This window comes from Schistocerca nitens, chromosome 5 (assembly GCF_023898315.1).
Source record: "Schistocerca nitens isolate TAMUIC-IGC-003100 chromosome 5, iqSchNite1.1, whole genome shotgun sequence".
In the NCBI taxonomy this organism is placed as follows: Eukaryota; Metazoa; Arthropoda; class Insecta; order Orthoptera; family Acrididae; genus Schistocerca; species Schistocerca nitens.
In genome coordinates, this window is record NC_064618.1 from 851,571,112 (window position 1) to 851,594,360 (window position 23,249).

Sequence of the window (23,249 nt, forward strand, 5' to 3'; positions counted from 1 at the left end):
AAATAGAAAGTTAACATAACATATAATAACAGTAATAATAATATCGGGAACTAAATTAACGACCCATAAATGATGTAGACCACACTGCTGCGATTTGGTTAGAATAACGTTTATTCAAAAAGCAAACTAACAGCGAAAGTGGTCGTATTTAGAGTTACTGTTACACTCGAGCGCATATCCATTTGACACAGTTCGATCATTCACAATCTCTGCGCGAAAAGTTAGAGTTCACACCAGGCGCGGGGCTGTTCACCGCTGAGAGACAAAGTCCCGAGATATTTTCTAAGTCTTTTCACTTTCTAGCTGCCTAAAGACCGTTGTAGAATATGATGATGCAATTTCTCTGGTGTACCAGCAAATATTTGCAATTTGGCTTTTGTATCGTGTACCTGAGTCACCCCAAACAAATAATAATGCTCATCATATCTTTCTTTCGTCCGACGTCCAGTGTTTTCCCATCTACAAAAAAAAAAAAGAAAAAAAATTAAAGCGAAAATTTTCAGAGTGACAATTATTGAACTACATCGAATAAAATCGGCATACCTTCTGAACTGTTTGCGTTAGGACATTCAAACTGTACAGTTGGTAGCGGGGCATAATGGGAACGTATGGTTTGTTTTAGCGACGAACCGCACTTTCATTTCGATGGTTTCGTCAATAAGCAAAGTAGACGCATATGGGGGCTGAGAATTCGCATTTCCCGATCGAGAAGTCTCTTCACCCTCAGTGGGTGACTGTGTGGTGTGCAATGTCCAGTGACAGAATAATCGGTGCGGTATTCCTCGGTGGCACGGTGACTACCGAACGATACGTGAAGGTTTTGGAAGATGATTTCATCCCCATTATCCAAAGTGACCCTGATTTCGACAAGATGTGGTTCGTGCAAGACGGAGCTCGATCCCATCGAAGCTGGAGAGTGATGTCCTGGACATTCACTTTCGGGAATACATTGTGGCTGTGCGGTACCCAGAGGCTACTGGTAGTGCCTTCGATTGGCTGCCATATTATTTGTATCTGAACACATGCGACTCCTTTTTGTGACGCTATATTAAAGGCAAGGCGAACAGCAATAACCCAAAAACCATTGCTGAGCTGAAAACAGCAGTTCAGGAGGTCATCGAAAGCATCAGAGATCCGACAGTTCAGCGGGCTATGCAGAATTTCTCTATTCGTCAGCACCACTTCATCGAGAATGGTGGCAGGCGTATCGAACATGTCATTACCTAAACCCAAATACCTGTAGTGACGAAACTTCCTGGTAGATTAAAACTGTATGCTGGACCGAGACTCGAACTCGGGACCTTTGCCTTCCGCGGGCAAGTGCTCTACCAACTGAGCTACCTAAGCACGACTCTCGCTCCGGCCTCACAGCTTTACTTCCACCAGTACCTCGTCTCCTACCTTCCAAACTTTACAGAAGCTCTCCTGCGAACCTTGCAGAACTAGCACTCCTGAAAGAAAGGATATTGCGGAGACATGGATTGGCCACAGCCTTGGGGGAGGTTTCCAGAATGAGATTTTCACTCTGCACACAGTTTTAATCTGCCAGGAAGTTTCATATTAGCGCACACTCCGCTGCAGAGTGAAAATCACATTCTGGACCTGTAGTGACGTTTACTTGTTGAATAAGGTGCGTGCGCTCCGTAATTTGTAACTAATTTTTGTGTTTTTATGTAGTTCAATAATTGTCATCCTATAGTAACACACCTCTCGGTTTCCGATCCCTTGCTGCACAGTGGGGCCTAGTCCCATTTTTGTATATATTACAACGCTACCGCTTGGTTCTCTTAAAAATTTGCGAGGAAAGATAGTGTGAAACCCGGGTCAATCTGTTCGTCCACGAGACCCCAAAAGTTGTAGATACTGACACCTTTCTTGATGACGTGTTCCTTCACTCTCAGAAGGTGGTGCACACACGTGATGACCAAAATACGGGCGTACAGAATATCAGACCGACAGTATCACTGGATTCGACAGTTCCTAGTAAGCATAACCTAGTATTTCATTCTCGACAGACAGAAATCTTGAGACTTAAAACGAGCTTCGGCCATACTGATCACTCCTCTTCACATTATACATGGGGTCCCAGAAGGTTTTAACGAAGTAGTTGTTGACGAACACATTCTCCGCAACAAGGTGTCGCTTTCGAGTTTCCGCCACTGCTCCAGGTTCAAACTTAGTGCTCACAGGAATACTCTTTAGCCCTGGCCACGGACAGGCTGCAGCCATGGAGACTTTCGCTCTCTGCAGGTTGTGCAGTAGCTGCAGTCCTCGCGTTAACTGCATCGTACAACACTGACACATCGCAAAGTGAAACCTCATTATTCTTATCACCATTCATGTTAACCTGAGCACTAGGTACGACGTTTTCGATGACAGCGCTGAAACACAACTCTCCGTTTAGTGGAGGAAGTTGAGCCCGATTGATATTATCACAGCAAAAGTAGTTATTACCTCCTTAGGTTAGTAAATAGTATCCAGTCCACAACAAGGGTGCCAATGATCATCTGTTTTCCAACAGTACTTTATTTTATTTATTTATTTATTCATGCATTTACTCTACTTGGTAAGATTGCGGCATTTAGGCCCTACCGCTTTCTCACTGAACCAACATTACAATTTGTATGGTACATGAGCAGTATATAATTATAATGATAATGATAATGATAATAATAATAATAATAATAATAAACCCCGTGGAGGCCCGGGAAAAGAATAGGCCTCCGGTATGTTCTGCCAGTCGTAAAAGGCGACGAAAAGAACAAACCACTAATAGGGCTAACGCCCCTTTTAGTGTGATTAGTTGGTTCAAGACACAACTAAAGAAGCCTCGGACAAGCGCCGTCATGGTCGGGGACGACGCTTGAACCCTATGCCCGCCCACAATGGTAACGACACTGCTAGCCAACTGGAAAATGATTTAAATCCAAATAGAGGTGTTTTGTGGGATATGCTTCCTGCAACCACCCTAGAAGGAAAACAAAGACAGAGGATGAGATGGTCAGATGAAGTTAATCGACACCTCATGTTCTGTTATTACCAAGCAACAAACCTAGGAACCAACACAACTGGATACAGATCACAAGTATACACAACATTTATTACCAGATACCCAGAATTAAAATTTTAACAGAACAACGACTAGCTGATCAGATCCGTGTAATAACCAAAAATAACAGGATACCCCCGTCAGAATTAGAAAACACCAAACAACAAGTACAACAAATACTGGAACAAAATAATGTGCAATCAGAAGAAGAAGAAAATACAGTAATGGACTTAAACATCCCAGAGCAAAGAAACAAAGAACAACATGCATCAATTAAACAATCAGAGGAAAACGAAATCTTAGGACAGCCACCAGAACAAGCACAAATAGAACACGAAGTGACACACATGTTAGACATAGAAGAAAAATTTCAGCTGACATATATAGAATACAAAGACACAAATACAGACATTATACCATTCTTGCATAGACCACCAAATAACCCACAAGTCGAAACAACAATAAAAACTATCAACACAATCATACACAACAAAATAAATCAAAACACAACTATGGAAGAGTTACAACTACTGGTTTATATAGGAGCGCTCACTACACTAAATAAACACACTAGGCAGAGATCAGAACCAACCAACACACAGAAGAAACCCACAAAACCAGCATGGCAACACAGGCTACAGATCAGAATAGAAAAACTGAGAAAAGACATCGGACCGCTAACACAATTTATAAGGAATGAAATGTCAGAAAAAACGAAAAAGGTTAGGTAAAATCTCACAACAAGAAGCGATAGAGCAATTAGATGAAAAGAAGCAGAAATTACAAGCATTGGCCAAACGACTTAGAAGATACAAAAAAAGTGAAAATAGAAGGAAACAAAACCAAAAATTCAACACAAACCAAAAGAAATTTTACCAGACAATAGATAACACACACATTAAAATAGACAATCCACCAAACATAACAGACATTGAACACTTCTGGAGCAACATATGGTCAAACCCAGTACAACATAACAGACATGCACGGTGGATACAAGCAGAAACAGACACATACAAGATGATACCACAAATGCCTGAAGTGATAATTTTGCAACATGAAGTCACCCAAGCAATTAATTCAACTCACAATTGGAAAGACCCTGGAAAAGATAAAATAGCAAATTTCTGGCTAAAGAAGTTCACCTCAACACATTCACATCTAACTAAATTATTTAACAGTTACATTGCAGACCCATACACATTCCCTGATACACTTACACATGGAATAACTTATCTGAAACCTAAAGATCAAGCAGACACAGCAAACCCAGCTAAATATCGCCCCATAACATGCCTACCAACAATATACAAAATATTAACTTCAGTCATTACACAGAAATTAATGACACATACAACACAGAACAAAATTATAAATGAAGAACAAAAAGGCTGTTGCAAAGGAGCACGAGGATGTAAAGAGCAACTGATAATAGATGCAGAGGTGACATATCAAGCTAAAACAAAACAAAGGTCGCTACACTACGCATACATTGATTACCAAAAAGCTTTTGATAGTGTACCCCACTCATGGTTACTACAAATATTGGAAATATACAAAGTAGATCCTAAATTGATACAGTTCCTAAACATAGTAATGAAAAATTGGAAAACCACACTTACTATCCAAACAAATTCAAATAATATCACATCACAGCCAATACGGATTAAGCGTGGAATATACCAAGGAGACTCATTAAGTCCTTTCCGGTTCTGCCTTGCTCTGAACCCACTATCCAACATGCTAAATAATACAAATTATGGATACAATATTACTGGAACATACCCACACAAAATCACACATTTGCTATACATGGATGATCTAAAACTACTGGCAGCAACAAATCAACAACTCAACCAATTACTAAAGATAACAGAAGTATTCAGCAATGATATAAATATGGCTTTTGGAACAGACAAATGTAAGAAAAATAGCATAGTCAAGGGAAAACACACTAAACAAGAAGATTACATATTGGATAACCACAGCGACTGCATAGAAGCGATGGAAAAAACAGATGCCTATAAATATCTAGGATACAGACAAAAAATAGGAATAGATAATACAAATATTAAAGAAGAACTAAAAGAAAAATATAGACAAAGACTAACAAAAATACTGAAAACAGAATTGACAGCAAGAAACAAGACAAAAGCTATAAATACTTACGCTATACCAATATTGACCTACTCATTTGGAGTAGTGAAATGGAGTAACACAGACCTAGAAGCACTCAATACACTTACACGATCACAATGCCACAAATATAGAATACATCACATACATTCAGCAACAGAAAGATTCACATTAAGCAGAAAGGAAGGAGGAAGGGGATTTATCGATATAAAAAACCTACATTATGGACAGGTAGACAATTTAAGAAAATTCTTTCTAGAACGAGCAGAAACTAGCAAAATACACAAAGCAATCACTCATATAAATACATCGGCTACACCACTGCAATTTCATAACCACTTGTACAACCCTTTAGATCACATAACAGCAACAGATACGAGGAAAGTAAATTGGAAAAAGAAAACACTACATGGCAAGCACCCGTATCATCTAACACAGCCACACATCGATCAAGACGCATCCAACACATGGCTAAGAAAAGGCAATATATACAGTGAGACGGAAGGATTCATGATTGCAATACAGGATCAAACAATAAACACGAGATATTACAGCAAGCATATTATTAATGATCCCAATACCACAACAGATAAATGCAGACTTTGCAAACAACAAATAGAAACAGTAGATCACATCACAAGCGGATGTACAATACTAGCAAATACAGAATACCCTAGAAAACATGACAATGTAGCAAAAATAATACATCAACAGCTTGCCTTACAACATAAACTTATAAAACAACACGATCCCACATACAAATATGCACCACAAAATGTACTGGAGAATGATGAATACAAATTATACTGGGACAGAACCATTATAACAGATAAAACAACACCACATAAGAAACCTGACATCATACTCACCAATAAAAAGAAGAAATTAACACAACTAATCGAAATATCCATACCCAATACAACAAATATACAAACGAAAACAGGAGAAAAAATTGAAAAATACATCCAACTGGCTGAGGAAGTCAAGGACATGTGGCATCAGGATAAAGTTGACATTATACCAATTATACTATCAACTACAGGAGTCATACCACACAATATCCACCAGTACATCAATGCAATACAGCTACATCCAAACTTATATATACAACTACAGAAATCAGTAATTATTGATACATGTTCAATTACCCGAAAGTTCCTAAATGCAATATAACATATACCGTACAGTTAAAAGGAAGCCACGCTTGATCAAGGTCCGCGTCACTTAACATTTTTGACCAGACATAACGTCTGAGGAAAGAAAGAAATAATAATAACATGTATAGATAGGAATATGTGGAAATTAAGAATTGTTTGTCTTATTAACATTAAAAACTGTTTGATTACGTTCTTGTCTGAAGTGAGTATTGACATCCAACACAAACGTAAGGCAACAATACAGAAGGAATGAATATGGGAAAGACACTGATGTGTCACAAGAAGAGGGAGTTATAACAGCCCAAGATTAGCTGATGAGATGGAAGTAAGATAACAGAACTAAACGGTTTAAGAGAAAGCGTTAATTAATCAAAAAGAGCGTAATGGAGTGAATAAGAGCATATAAAAGTAGTCTTTTTGTCTTCTAGCAGATCACAGTTCTGTAGAGAGATTTTATTCATTCTACTGTCTTCTACTTATCGTTGGCGCTGCCTTTGTCGAGTCGACTCCAACAGCTCCCTACCTGTTTTGAAATTGTTAGGCGCTACGCTTTCGTGAAGTAACTTCGTAAAGGTGTAGAATCTGTGATGTTAATAGTAGCGTTAGGGGAGATTTCAGAAAATTTAAGTTCCATGCGTTTTGTGCAAAGCTATTTATAATTTAAGACTCACCATAAAGTAATGAGAGGGAGTGTTGTACCGTTGGTACAAAGCTACGAGCAGTTGAAAACACTTTCCAAAGCCTCTTAGCGATTGCTTGGACAATTTGTCAAGATCGTGGCGGCAGACCTCGTCCAGGCGGTACAGTAAACGGCAGCCATCTTTGTGACCATGACTAACATCTGTCCTATTATGGTAACCCCAGATGTTACTAGCTGAAACAACCCGGTTTTTACGGGAGTCTCGAAGGAAACAGACGGCCGACTCAATGTCTGCGAGCGTCTTCGCCTAGTTGCTCCGAATGTCTTCAGTAGTCCCGCGTCTCTTCCACTTTCCGCATTCTGACAAAGACGCCTTGTATATTAGCGTGTTAGTACCTCTGGAACACAGTACAGCAACTATTCTGCGTGATACGACCTGGACAAGCCCTTGCTAGGTTTCCGGAGGTACGTGGCACCAGATGTTTAAGCACGGGTCATGCAGTTCCCATTAAATTACGAGCGGAGGTTTGACAGCAGAGAGATGCAGCCTGATAGCGTCCCATATACGTAGCAACACTGCTGTGGAGACACTATGCAATGGCATATACTATTGTCGCTGATAGCACACGTTGCTGACGTACCTGCCTTACCTCCGAGCGAATGGACTCGCCCGTCCCGCGTCACCGGCGTGCGTACAATCGAGGGAAACACAGTCACTTGTGAGCGAGCGGTCTAACGTAACGGTGTCACTATGTTTCCGAAACAGGAACAACGGAGTTGGACAAGATTGAATGTGCCAGAGGTCGTACAGCACGACAGTGTCATCAAGGTCTTCAAGAGGCGTGCGAGGAATGGGATTGCCGTACAGAACAGTGGCACGATGGGTAAAAGCTTTCAGCGAAGATCTGCAAACTGTGGCAGACATGCATCGGGCAGGTCGTCCCAGCGTCTCTGAACAAGAAGTGCATGCTGTTGCCGCGTTAGTGGACAGTGACCGACGCCATACCATTCGTGAGCTCGCCCACGAAACCGGATTAGCGCTTACGACTGCGCTTCGGATCCTGAAGGAAAGCCTGGGCATGCGAAAAATTGCATCACGATGGGTTCCGCATGACTTGACGGAAATGCAGAAATGGATGCGTTACGGCGGCTCAGATGCACTTGGAGCGCTATGAGCGCGAAGGAGAGGCTTTCTTACGCTGTATCGTAACACTGGCTGGGACGTGGGCCACACGGGACGAGCCAAAACGGAAACGCCAATCCAAAGAATGGCGCCATTATGGGTCGCCGCAATAGTCGAAAGTGCGTCAGAGCTCCCGTATGGTGAAAGTTATGGTGATTCTCGTGTACGACTGTGATGGTGTTATCCTAACGCATTACGTTCCTCCACAGCACAGTATTACTGTTCGTTTTTGGAGCATCGCCTGCGAGCAGCTTTGCGAAAGAAGCGGCGACGCTTCCTGCGCAGCCCACGCATCATTTTGCCCGACAATGCGCGGGCGCATAAAGCGCAAGCTGTGGCTGTTCTGATCGGTCGATGTGACTGGGAGGTGCTGTACCATCCACCATACTCCCCGGACTTAAGTCTTTATGACTTTGATTTGATTCCGAAGATGAAGGAACCACTTCTTGGCATTCGCTTCAGAACTGTTCCAGAGATTCGACAGGCAGTAGACTGCTCCGAGTTTCGCACCATCAACAGAACAGACTCTGCTAACGGTATACTACGCCTTCCACGTCGCTGGCAACGGGTTCTGCACAACGCTCGTGACTACTTTGAAGGACAGTAACAGGTGCAAACATGTAACACTTTTGTATCGGCTGTGTGTAAATAGTTGCCACTATTTAAGTTGCAGCCCTCATAAGTTCCATCGGAGTCAGATCAGGTGACTTGGTGGCCAAAACAGCAGTGTGTTTCCTCTTTCGTGGTCCTCAAAAACCTTAGTACGAGTCTAGCCTTGTGACATGGACAGTTATGTGGAAGTTGCCGTCGCCGTCGGAAAAGACACGAAGCTTGATGGGACGCAGGTGGTGTGCAGTAATGGCTACGTAGTCCACAGCTGCCGTAGTGCCTTAGATTACCACTACAAGTCCCATGGAAGCCTAAGTGAACGTCTCACACAGCACAGACTGCTCCCCCTGACCGGCGTTCGCCCGCATCTCGTGGTCGTGCGGTAGCGTTCTCGCTTCCCACGCCCGGGTTCCCGGGTTCGATTCCCGGCGGGGTCAGGGATTTTCTCTGCCTCGTGATGGCTGGGTGTTGTGTGCTGTCCTTAGGTTAGTTACGTTTAAGTAGTTCTAAGTTCTAGGGGACTTATAACCACAGCAGTTGAGTCCCATAGTGCTCAGAGCCATTTGAACCATTTTGACCGGCGTTCGTGGCGCGGCGCGTGTTCCGAGCAGCTGTTTGGTGGAGGACGGTGTGTCCGAACACGACCATCGACCTGGTGTAACAGAAAACGTTATGCGCCCGACCAGGCAACACTTTACCACTGTCGGTGTTCCCGTGCCTTCGTCAAGCGTAACTCACGACGTCGTTGGGCCAACATGGTGACCGGTATGGGTCGTTTACCGCAGAGCTCCACATCGGATACTGAACGCTCAACGCTGTGTTCCGAAACACTTCTGCCTGTACCCTGCCCTCAGATCCGCCACAGCCGACCAGCTTCGGCATTTCCGGACGCTCGTTCTCAGGTGTCCGGCCACAACAATCTGCCCTTTGCCAAAGCCGCTTTACTCAGCGGATTTCCCCATTTGCGGCCAGCATCGTCGCCACCATATTCCATATTCCTAGATTTTCAGAAGGCTTTTGATACCGTTTCTCACAAGCGACTATTAATCAAATTGCGTGCATATGGAGGATCGTCTCAGTTGTGTGACTGGATTCTTGATTTCCTCTTAGAGAGGTCACAGTTCGTAGTGATAGATGGTAAATCATCGAGTAGAACAGAAGCGATATCTGGCGTTCCGCAAGGTAGTGTCATAGGCCCTCTGCTGTTCCTGATTTACATAAATGATCTAGGTGATAATGTGAGCAGATTGTTTGCAGATGACGCTGTAATTTACCGTCTAGTAAAATCATCAGACGATCAATTGCAACTACAAAATGATCTAGAGAGAATTTCTGTATGGTGCGAAAGGTGGCAATTGGCAGTAAACAAAGAAAAGTGCGAGGCCATCCACATGGGTACTAAAAGAAGTCCGATAAATTTTGGGTATACGATAAATCGCACAAATCTATGGGCTGTCAGTTCGACTAAATACCCAGGAATTACAATTACGAGCAACTTAAATTGGAAAGACCACGTAGATAATATTGTGCAGAAGGTTAAACAGAGACTGCGCTTTGTTGGCAGAGCACTTAGAAGATGCGACAAACCCACTAAGGAGACAGCCTACATTACACTTGTCCGTCCTCTGCTAGAATATTCCTGCGCACTGTGAGATCCTTATCAGGCAGGATTGACGGAGGACATCGAAAAAGTGCAAAGAAGGACAGCTCCTTTCGTGTTATCGCCCAATAGGTTTGAGAGTGTTACTGACATAATACGCGAGTTGGCGTGGCAGTCACTGAAACAAAGGTGGTTTTCTTTGCGTCGAGATCTACTTACGAAATTTCAATCACCAACTTTCTCTTCCGAATGTGGAAATATTTTGTTGACACCCACCTATGTAGGGAGAAATGATCACCGTAATACAATAAGTGAAATCAGAGCTCGAACGCGAGGTGTTCCTTTTCCCCACACGCCATTCGAGAAGGGAATGGTAGAGAAGTAGTATGAAAATGGTTCGATGAACCCTCTGCCAGGCACTTAAGGGTGAATTCAGAGTAACCATGTAGATGTAGATGTAGATGCAGATGTGTCCGTAGAGCCATTAAGAGGCGTTCAGCGTCGCGGCGAGCAGTGGTCCTAATGTTCCGGCTCATTAATGTAGATCATTATACTCTTATCAATAGTGTAAGGGAAAAACATGATAGAAACACGTGCAGAGTTAGTGAAGCTCGCCGCACTAAATCTGCGAGTGTTCCGTAAAACACTCGCACACGTCCAGTTTAGTAGTCCTTAGCAATGTCGTCTAGCAACAGGCGAAGACAAATTTGAAAAATCCTATCCCATCATAGTAGAACTGTGACAACATCAGCAGGTTTTTGGTCGTTCTGTAGTATTTCATAGGAGCATTTAGTATTTTTTCTTCAGCTAACGTTTGCCATCGTGCGTAAGTCATATTGCACTTTGAAGCTTCAAGGTGAACTCTGCTTAGAGTTTTACAGTGAAGGAAACGCCAACTGTGCCTCGCTGAAAGTGCTTCTTTCAGTGGAACGAGAGCGGGTTGATCGTCTACTCTCCGGTTCTAATGTCTTTCACACATTCCACATCCTTCCTGTGCTGTTGTACTTGCTAAGAAACTGTGACATGCTCCACCTGTTCGATGACCATATGCACCGTACCCCAAACCTGTAAAGTCAGAATTATTCGTGTGACACAAGATCCGAAAATTTCCAATGTAGGAACCAGCATGGGTTCCGATAACAACGATCTTGTGTATGCCAGCTCGCTCTGTTCGCCCACGATCCCCAGAAAGCAGTGGATACAGGCGCTCAGGTAGAGATTGTGTTCCTGGACATCCGGAGGGCATTAGATACAGTTCCGCACTGCCGCCTGATGAACAAAATCAGACCGTTAGAAATATCTCACCAACTGTGTAATTGGTTTGAGCAGTTTATAGCAACAGAACGCAGAGAAGTCTTCAGATGTAAAAGTAACTTTGGGCGTGCGGAAGGGTGTGTTGAGGCACCATAACTTTTTACAACATATATACGAGACATATTTGGAAAGTAAGGTCCGATCAGGCGCGAAATGGAAATCACTGAGAAAATCCGATGGAACTTTGGGTGGATGTGTTGGACAGTGTCTTTAGTGGGCCGGTCCATCGCTTCACTTCGCTCTTTTCAGTTCAGAGCGCAAAGTGATCACGTAGAAATGCCTAAAACGACAGAATCTCCCACCATGTACGTAGATCTGGTAAGATATTTCGCCTGAAGCAATGCAGTGCGCATAACATAAATTTCACGCGTTTCTTTCTGTAAGACAATTTTCAGCCGCATTCTGTAGGCGCAATTAAGACGCTCCTGCCGCGTTTTCGATGGGAAATGTTTGATCACCCAAAATACAGCCCTTAACTGGCTCCCTCCGATGTTCATCTCTGCTCACATGAACTGCTGGCTGCGAAGACAATACACTCCTGGAAATTGAAATAAGAACACCGTGAATTCATTGTCCCAGGAAGGGGAAACTTTATTGACACATTCCTGGGGTCAGATACATCACATGATCACACTGACAGAACCACAGGCACATAGACATAGACACAGGCAACAGAGCATGCACAATGTCGGCACTAGTACAGTGTATATCCACCTTTCGCAGCAATGCAGGCTGCTATTCTCCCATGGAGACGATCGTAGAGATGCTGGATGTAGTCCTGTGGAACGGCTTGCCATGCCATTTCCACCTGGCGCCTCAGTTGGACCAGCGTTCGTGCTGGACGTGCAGACCGCGTGAGACGACGCTTCATCCAGTCCCAAACATGCTCAATGGGGGACAGATCCGGAGATCTTGCTGGCCAGGGTAGTTGACTTACACCTTGTAGAGCACGTTGGGTGGCACGGGATACATGCGGACGTGCATTGTCCTGTTGGAACAGCAAGTTCCCTTGCCGGTCTAGGAATGGTAGAACGATGGGTTCGATGACGGTTTGGATGTACCGTGCACTATTCAGTGTCCCCTCGACGATCACCAGTGTTGTACGGCCAGTGTAGGAGATCACTCCCCACACCATGATGCCGGGTGTTGGCCCTGTGTGCCTCGGTCGTATGCAGTCCTGATTGTGGCGCTCACCTGCACGGCGCCAAACACGCACACGACCATCATTGGCACCAAGGCAGAAGCGACTCTCATCGCTGAAGAGGACACGTCTCCATTCGTCCCTCCATTCACGCCTGTCGCGACACCACTGGAGGCGGGCTGCACGATGTTGGGGCGTGAGCGGAAGACGGCCTAACGGTGTGCGGGACCGTAGCCCAGCTTCATGGAGACGGTTGCGAATGGTCCTCGCCGATACCCCAGGAGCAACAGTGTCCCTAATTTGCTGGGAAGTGGCGGTGCGGTCCCCTACGGCACTGCGTAGGATCCTACGGTCTTGGCGTGCATCCGTGCGTCGCTGCGGTCCGGTCCCAGGTCGACGGGCACGTGCACCTTCCGCCGACCACTGGCGACAACATCGATGTACTGTGGAGACCTCACGCCCCACGTGTTGAGCAATTCGGCGGTACGTCCACCCGGCCTCCCGCATGCCCACTATACGCCCTCGCTCAAAGTCCGTCAACTCCACATACGGTTCACGTCCACGCTGTCGCGGCATGCTACCAGTGTTAAAGACTGCGATGGAGCTCCGTATGCCACGGCAAACTGGCTGATACTGACGGCGGCGGTACACAAATGCTGCGCAGCTAGCGCCATTCGACGGCCAACACCGCGGTTCCTGGTGTGTCCGCTGTGCCGTGCGTGTGATCATTGCTTGTACAGCCCTCTCGCAGTGTCCGGAGCAATTATGGTGGGTCTGACACACCGGTGTCAATGTGTTCTTTTTTCCATTTCCAGGAGTGTATTTTGGCACAAACAACGAAAGGCAGACCAGCGTAGAGAATTTGCGGAAAGCACAGGCGGCTGCCTTATGTGACGAGGGTACTGGAAAGTTTGTACAACGTCACGACAAATGTCTAAGTCGGAGCCACGAATATTTAGAGAGGTACCTGGAAAGTGTGGCTAAATGTTGCGAATAATATGATTTTAACTGTGCTTTCCATATCGCGGCCGATCCGACCTGACTTTCCGAACAGCCGTCGTAAATGTTCAAGTAGATAACGTCTGGAGTTCCATGATGTTTTTGGCGGATGGTGGTGTGATACACAGAGAAGTCGCGACGGTAGAAAATCGTGCCGCATTGCGGGAATACCTGCAGCGGACGAAGCTTGGTGCAGGGAGTAGAAACCTACCTTCAGCATGAACAAATGTAACGTATTGTGAATACGTAGACAGAACGACCTTTTACTGTATGATTACACGACTATAGAACAATCAGCGGAAGCAGTTACTTCCATAAAATATTGAGGAGTATGCGTACAGAGCAATTTTAAGTGGAGCGACCACATAAGATTAATCACCAGTAAGGCAGACGCCAGACTTAGATTCGTTGGAAGAATCCTCAGGACATATAGTCCATCAACAAAGGAAGTAGCTTACAAAACACTTGTTGGACGAATACTTGAATATTGTTCGTCACTCTGGGATCCGCACCATTTAGGATTAAGAGAGGAAATCGAGAAGATCCAAAGAAGTGAAACATGTTTCGTTACAGGTTAATTTAATAAGCACGAAAGCGTTACGGACGTTGTTATCCAAATCCATTGGTAGATGCTACAAAAGAAGCAGTAAGTATCATGGTGTGGTTTACAGTTAAGCCGCCGAGAGCGTACGTTTATAGACGAGGCAACAAATACAATGCCTCCTGCTACGCACATCTCACGGAAAGACCACGAAGATAGAATCAGAGAGATCCGATATCACACTGTGGCTTATGAGCAACCTGTATTCCCGCGAACCACTCGCGATTGGAGCAAGAGAAGGGGGAATGACACTGATACACAAAGCACCCTCCGCCCCACACCGAACGGTGGCATGCGGAGCACATATGTAGATATGGATGTGTAAATTACGTAATCTGAGATGCGGAACCAAAGGATGAAAATGAATATGGGAGGCGGTGTATCAGAGCATTGTGAGTGACTCGCCTTTTTGTAAACTGCATGTGTTACGTAAGCCTCACCTGCATCCACAAAGGAAGCTCACTCAAGAAATATAACGCACAGTCGTCTGTAGTGTGTCTACTCTGGAATTTACTACTGTTTACAGATTGCGGCTGTATAGCGGAAGTGAAGCGTTGCTTGGTACAAAAAGCAGCTGACATGCATGATATCCGGGTGGAGCAGGATGTACAGAGGAAATTTTCGTGACTGGCATTTTTATCTTTACAAATAAAACTGACGAGCAGCTGAGTCCCTCAGGTCACAGAGAGACAGACAGTTGTTAGGACAGTCGAAGTTGAGAAGGAAATGTTGGGTCGCATGGGAGAAGATTCATAAATCAAGTAACTCTTCATAGAATAAGGTTGGTTGGTTGTTGGGATGTTTAAGGGGGACTAAACAGCGAAGGTCATCAGTATAGAATAAGGAATGAGGCTACTAGTGGAGCGCAAATTACACCCCAATTACAAGCAACGTGTGGAATCAATGGGGCCAAATGATCTGTAGCCAAATGGATTATGTTGTTAATCTCCCACTGATCTTTTTCGTCGCCTCTTTGACCATTTATCATCAGCATAAGTTGTAAGCTGCAAGCTTTTTACGCCAATAAAAACGTAATGTTCGTTTCAGACCGTTAGTCGCTTATTTCGAGTTCTCGGTTTATGACCCTGTAACATCAGCATATAATATGCACACCAAAGATTTGGGTCTCCTTTAGGAGGGGCGTCGTGACTATCGTTTGTTTCTTTCCTTTTGTTTCTGAAGCAACTCCCACACCACTGTGTCGTAATGAGACGTAGTGTTGGTGTTGAACAGACCACGTGATGTATGCGCAACGAGAAGAAGTAAAAGATAATTAAGCGGAAACATTCTCAGATACACTACTGGCCATTAAAATTGCTACGCCACGAAGATGTGCTAAAGACGCGAAATTTAACCGACAGGAAGAAAATTCTGTGATACGCAAATGATTAGCTTTTCAGAGCATTCAAACAAAGTTGGCGCCGGTGGCGACACCTACAACGTGCTGACATGAGGAAAGTTTCCAACCGATTGCTCATACACAAACAGCAGTTGACCGACGTTACCTGGTGCAACGTTGTTGTGATGCCTCGTGTAAGGAGGAGAAATGCGTGCCATAACGTTTCCGACTTCGATAAAGGTCGGATTGTAGCCTATCGCGATTGTGGTTTATCGTATCGCGACATTGCTGCTCGCGTTGGTCGAGATCCAATGACTGTTAGCAGAATATGGAATCGGTGGGTTCAGGAGGGTAATACGGAACGCCGTGCTGGATCCCAACGGCCTCGTATCACTAGCAGTCGAGATGACAGGCATCTTATCCGCGAGGTTGTAACGGATCGTGCAGCCACGTCTCGATGCCTGAGTCAACAGATGGGGACGTTTGCAAGACAACAACCATCTGCACAAACAGTTCGACGACGTTTGCAGCAGCATGCACTATCAGCTCGGGGACCATGGCTGCGGTTACCCTTGACCATGCATCACAGACAGGAGCGCCTGCGATGGTGTACTCAACGACGAACCTGGGTCCATGAATGGAAAACATCATTTTTTCGGATGAATCAAGGTTCTGTTTACAGCATCATGATGGTCGCATCCGTGTTTGGCGACATCCCGGTTAACTCACATTGGAAGCGTGTATTCGTCATCGCCATACTAGCGTATCACCCGGAGTGATGGTATGGAGTGCCTTTGGTTACAAGTCTCGGTCACCTTCGAACACTGGACGTTACATTTCAGATGTGTTACAACCCGTGGCTCTACCCTTCATTCGATCCCTGCGAAACCTTACATTTCAGCAGGATAATGCACGACCGCATGTTGCAGGTCCTGTACGGGCCTTTCTGGATACAGAAAATGTTCGATTGCTGCCCTGGCCAGCACATTCTCCACATCTCTCACAAATTGAAAACGTCTGCTCAATGGTGGCGGAGCAACTGACTCGTCACAATACGCCAGTCATTACTCTTGATGAACTCTGGTATCGTGTTGAAGCTGCATGAGCAGCTGTACCTGTACACGCCATCCAAGCTCTGTTTGACTCAATGCCCAGACGTATCAAGGCCGTTATTACGGCCAGAGGTGGTTGTTCTGGGTACTGATTTCCCAGGATCTATGCACCCAAATTGCTTGAAAATGTAATCACATGTCAGTTTTAGTATAATATATTTGTCCAATGAATACACGTTATCATCCGCATTTCTTCTTGGTGTAGCAATTTTAATGGCCATTAGTGTACATTTCGAAACGTTACATATTTATTACTGTGCGTGAGACCTAGCGGCTTTATTGTTAATTTTGAAGGAGTGGTCAGCTTCAGTATCTTTTCCAAAGCTGATGCTTAATAACATAGGGACAGAGGACGAGACAGTAAGTTACGATTAAGAACCAACTGAATGTTCTTCCTTCAGGTCGTGACCAGTGGCCGGAGGGACCTGCAGACTTCCGAAGACCTTATTTTACTAGTGCTCTCTCCGACCACTACGTCTCCAGCGGCGCCACCATCGCACTACAGGTCCAGATCGCTGGTAAGTATAAATGAAGTTGATTGCCAGTCGAATATAAATATTATGTGCACTACGTTGCAAATCGTCTATAATTTCCTGCAGACTTTACTTCTCTGATTCAACTTTCAAAGTGTCTTGTCGCACTACATATATCTGGAAAACAACGAATGCAATGTAGCCTGTATAATGGAAAATTTTATTCCTCAGAGAGTACTGATGTTGACAGGATTACGATGTCCCAGTCAAATTCCTTAAACATCTATTGGAAGTTTTGTAAATATGATGGTCCCAAGGTGAAAATTTATATTCAAAATGTCTCTCACCTGTGCGGAAGTTTCGTCCACTTATTCCGCTTTAGCAGTATAATGGCTTTTGTAATATTCTGAACATCTTCCGTGTAAAATTCACAAATTTTCGGAATTAACTGGGCATATTTTCTCAAGAGGAAAGTAGATAATTCAGGTACTTCCTGTAGAGATTAAGAATTTTCAATGTTAAACATAAAATATATAGAACTAATTTTATGAAGAAGTTAGGAAAGCACATTAATTAATTAAAACAGTCCCATACATTAGCTCTGTTAACTTTCTTTAAAAGTATGCGAACAATGACGGAGATGAATGTTGTAACTTCTTGAAAAAGAACGTGCAACTCTTTTGTGGTCGCCTGGGGGTCCATTTCAGACAGCTGTGGTCTCACATTCACTGAACATTGGGCTGATGTGCGCAGCCAACTTTTTCACTTGAAGCTTTCAGAATACTAATTAACACTTTGACTACCAAAAGGCTGTCGGCGGCCACAGCTGAGCCTCACTCAGGACGCTAGTCGAGGAACATCTCACCAAACACACAAATCATGCTGCACATTTGCTCGAATCATTTCAACGCAAATTTTATTTAACTGAACGAAGGAAATACGCTCTTAAATTTCAGTCTAGTAGCAAGCGAAGAACAAACTCGGTACAGCTATGTACTTCGAAATTACCTATGTTCTATTGAAATGTAACATGTTCGAGCAGTATCGTATAGCCACACATTTAATCTTCATAGCACAGAGTTGTCACACACACAATAGCATTCTGTTACACTCAGCCGTTGTCTTAAAGAGCTATTCAGGATCAAAGATGATTTAGGTATGTAGTCTAACTGATAGTGAGATGAATAATATAAGAGCAAAATGAAATGTGCAAAGAGAGTTGACTCAGTGGTTTACACATCAGATACAAGTGCCTTTAAACAATCGGTAATTTCAAAAATGATAAATTTTAATACGTATCGAACTATTCGTAGAACATGAAATAGAGTAATGTACTTTTAAGATACCGCTTTGAGTACAATATACTACGTTCTTCAAAACCATTTTGAGTTGACAGATTCGTACCTGTATCACGTCAGTGAAAGTAATGGCTGCTTACCGAATGTAGCGTTGTGTTATGTAGTCTGTGTTGTTATGCGTAAAAGAAGGGGAAAGCGTAAATTCCTCTACAGCACATAGCCTGTTCCTCCGCGGGAACACTAAAGGGCGGGAAGAAGAGAAGGGGGAATGTTGAATCCCCGTCCTACGTATCATCGAACAATATCACGTTCCATCTCTCCATGTGCCACTGGGGAGGATCTAATCTAGGATACTTGCTGAAAAGATAACGATCTTGATCTTTAAAAGATGACCATTCCTCCAATTGTTGATAAAGTAATGGTGATGAAACTATCTACATCCCTCCCCGCATCCAGAATTGAGAGCATCTACGTCAGAGTCCAGCCCCAAAGCACAAGCCTACGCGTGGAGAAGCTGTGGAGCCCACCATTCGTGACAGGATCCTCTAACTCCGTAGGACCAACAATTAGTACCTTCCCAAAAGAGCAGATTGCTCATTTTGAAGTAATTCATGGCATTGAAGTGGTGTCTAAGTGACAGTCCGTAGTACGCAACTGGCGCAGAACATGGGTCGACGTGGAGACATGAGAGGAAGGCGGAGGGGGTGTTGTTATATTTGAACGTACAACTTCCATCAACGGGAATGAATTGGCGCAGTTTGTTGGCATATCAACGTGAAGTGTGGGACGCGTTTATGAGGACTGATGTACCGCTCGCAGCATTGCAACGCCGCTTAAGAACTACGTTCGTAAAAGGATCGTAATCGACTGCATCTGGAGACGATTGTCACGCCCCATCAGTGACAATCAGTTTCGAACCCGACAGGATTACTACCGCTACCGAATGCAGGTCCATCTAAACCAGTTTCAGAACGAACATTTTGAAGGGAACTGCATGCAGTGGCCATTTGGAGTTGGGTACCTTCAAACTACGCAGAAGAAAGCACGTCTTCAGTGGACCAAGCCACATAGAAATTGAAGGTGTATAGTGTGATACGACGAGTTGTGGTTTTGCGTTTGACGCACAGTGTGTAAAAGATGAATTTCAGGCCGGAGGTGACACTGTGGTGTTAGAGAGTGTTTTTGGTACCTTTCCTTGGTTCCACTCAACTACGTTACGGTGAACATGATCCGTGATGTTCATTTCAACATTGCCGGTGGACAAGTGTTGTCCCTTATTGATTGGCGACTCCATAGTGTCCTGTGCACTACGACCAGATAATGGGTATACTTGGAAGGAGAGACAGCATTGGTCGTATATTTTTGTTTATTATCGCAAAATCGATTTTCGGTCACTTAGTGACCATCTTCAGTGCTATAATATATAACTTAGATTAGTAAGCACTGGTGTCAATAAGCTTACGGCGATCACATAGACCTTCTTCTACACCTTGATCGTGAGCATGCTTTGGACATTTCATTCTTCCAGGACGACAGCAGCCGTCTCCACAGGGCTGCCTGCATACTTCCATGATACTCCGAACACTCAGAAACCTGATCATTCCCGGACTTGTCCCATTCAATCTGAACCCCATAGAAGATGTCTGGGACTGAAACTTCCTCGCAGATTAAAACTTTGTGCCGGACCGAGACTCGAACTCGGGACCTTTGCCTTTCGCGGGCAAGTGCTCTACCAACTGAGCTACCCAAGCACGACTCGCGCCCCGTCCCCACAGCTTTTACTTCTGCCAGCTGTGGGGACGGGGCGTGAGTAGTGGTTGAGTAGCTCAGATGGTAGAGCACTTGCCCGCGAAAGGCAAACGTACCGAGTTCGAGTCTCGGTCCGGCACACAGTTTTAATCTGCCAGAAAGTTTCATATCAGCGCACACTCCGCTGCAGAGTCAAAAACTCATTCTGATGTCTGGGACTATTTGAAACAGCGGGTTTTACGTAACAATGATCATCTCCTCAGTCTGGTAGCTCTACGGGCTCTGATCATCAATGGGTACCAACATCTGGCTATGGCATGCATGGACAAGATTGTAAACTCTCTACCTTGCCGAATTGCGGTCATTTTGAAAATTCAAAGCGGTGTTACCGTGATGTCACCTGGGGGTCGGGGACTAGTTTTTTTGCTCTTTGCGCCCACCAGCTGTGGTCAGAGTGGGCGTAGAGGACAGTTGCAGACTAAACACCGGCGCCAGCTGCGGCCAATGCTACACAGAAGAGCGCAGGCGCGTTAGGTGCCCGCCTTGCCCAAGAGCGGCCGTGCGCGGGGGGCTTGGCGAGCGCGGCTCAGCGGCGACCTGGCAGGGGAGCGGCGCGCCTCCAGAATAGCCGCCGCCCAAGGAGGGAGCGCCGGCGCCCGCAGACACCTGCTGTCCCTCTCTCCCTCCACAAAGGAGGGCACTCGCCACTGCAGTAAACACGTAGCGAGCCCTACTGTACATCACGTAACATTCCGCCACACCAATCGAGCTACAGTTTTCTAATACTCACATCATACACTACTGGCCATTAAAATTGCTACACCACGAAGAAATGCAGGTGACAAACTGGTATTCATTGGACAAATATATCATACCGGAACTGACATGTGATTACATTTTCACGCATTTTGGGTGCATAGATCCTGAGAAATCAGCACCCAGAACAACCACCTCTGGCCTTAACAACGGCCTCGAAACGCCTGGGCATTGAGTCAAACAGAGGTTGGACGGCGTGTACAAGTACACCTCCCCATGCAGCTTCAACACGATACCACAGTTCATCGAGAGTAGTGACTGGCGTATTGTGATGAGCCAGTTGCTCTGCCACCATTGACCAGACGTTTTCAATTGGTGAGAGATCTGGAGAATGTGCTGGCCAGGGCAGCAGTCGAACATTTTTTGTATCCAGAAAGTCCCGTACACGACCAGCAATATGAGGTAGTGCAATATCCTGCTCAAATGTACGGTTTCGCAGGGATCGAATGAAGGGTAGAGCCATGGATCGTAACACATCTGAAATGTAACGTCCACTGTCCAAAGTGCCGTCAATGCGAACAAGTGGTGACCGAGACGTGTAACCAATGGCACCCCATACCATCACGCCGCGTGAGACGCCAGTATGGCGATGACGAATACGCGCTTCCAATGAGCGTTCACCGCGATGTCACCAAACACGGATGCGACCATGATGATTCTGTAAACGGAACCTAGATTCATCCGAAAAAATGACATTTTGCCATTCGTGCACCCAAGTTCGTCGTTGAGTACACCATCGCAGGCGCTCCTGTCTGTGATACAGCGTCAAAGGTAACCGCAGCCACGGTCTCCGAGCTGATAGTCCGTGCTGCTGCAAACGTCGCTGAATTGTTTGTGCAGATGGTTGTTGTCTTGCAAACGTCCCCATCAGTTGACTCAGGGATCGAGACGTGGCTGCCCGATGCGTTACAGCCATGGGGATAAGATGCCTGTCATCTCGACTGCTAGTGATACGAGGCCGTTGGGATCCAGCACGACGTTCCGTATTACCCTCTTGAACCCACCGATTCCATATTCTGCTAACAGTCATTGGATCTCGACCAACGCGAGCAGCAATGTCGCTATACGATAAACCGCAATCGCGATAGGCTACAATCCGACATCAAAGTCGGAAACGTGATGGTACTCATTTCTCCTCCTTACACGAGGCATCACAACAACATTTCACCAGGCAACGCCGGTCAACTGCTGTTTGTGTATGAGAAATCGGTTGGAAACGTTCCTCATGTCAACACGTTGTAGGTGTGAGTGCTCTGAAAAGGTACTCATTTGCATATCAGAGAATCTTCTTCCTGTCGGTTAAATTTCGCGTCTGTAGCACGTCATCTTCGTGGTGTAGCAATTTTAATGGCTAGTAGTGTACTTACGAATCTGTGCCTAGATCATTAAGTCGGCAAATGCTGCGTAAAAATTCCAAAGGTTCACGGTTCGTACGTAATTCTGCCCTAGGATTTTAAGCTGTGACTTAACGCTTTTCCTAGCCGCGTCACACTTTCTGATCAAAAGTATCCGGACTCCTATTACTCGTCGTAGATACGGCTTGTGTCCATCCTCCGCCTTTATGACCTCTTGAACTCTGCTCGGAACACATTCATAAAGGCGTCTGAATGGCAGTGGAGGAATGGCAGCCCATGCTTCCCCAAGTAACGAAACCACAGAATCCAGTGATTTTTGGTGAAGTCGACGTTGTAATTCATCCCAAAGGTGTTCCAATGGCTTCAGGTCGAGAGTGTGGACAGGCCAGTCTATTGGGACTGGTATCGGCTGAGAGCAGCTACTAATATCTCTGGCACAGTCTTGACACTATGCTTCACAGATAAGTGGTTTCAGCGTCATGATGGCAGACGATATGTCGTCCAGTGTGTTGGAAAAGGTCTCCTGGGTATGGTGGCTCATTTGTTCTTGGTGTGCTGGGAACTTCATGCAGTGATTTCTCGCTGGTGGTTAAACGGGTTGCAATGCCTTTGCTAGCGGCGTTTGCGCATCTCTCTGCGGATACTCTTTTCGTGAGTGCTTTGGGGGCAGGGAGAGAA

At 45.1% G+C, this 23,249-nt stretch overlaps 1 protein-coding gene across 1 annotated transcript in view; it reads left to right on the forward strand.

Annotated features, from left to right (window-relative positions):
- Positions 1 to 23,249, forward strand: part of LOC126260759 (uncharacterized) — a 1,547,391-nt gene that overhangs the window by 418,859 nt on the left and 1,105,283 nt on the right. Inside the window, exon 29 of the mRNA XM_049958097.1 lies at positions 17,282 to 17,398. Within this exon, the coding sequence (XP_049814054.1) occupies positions 17,282 to 17,398 (117 nt within the window). The remainder of the gene's footprint in view (positions 1 to 17,281; positions 17,399 to 23,249) is intronic.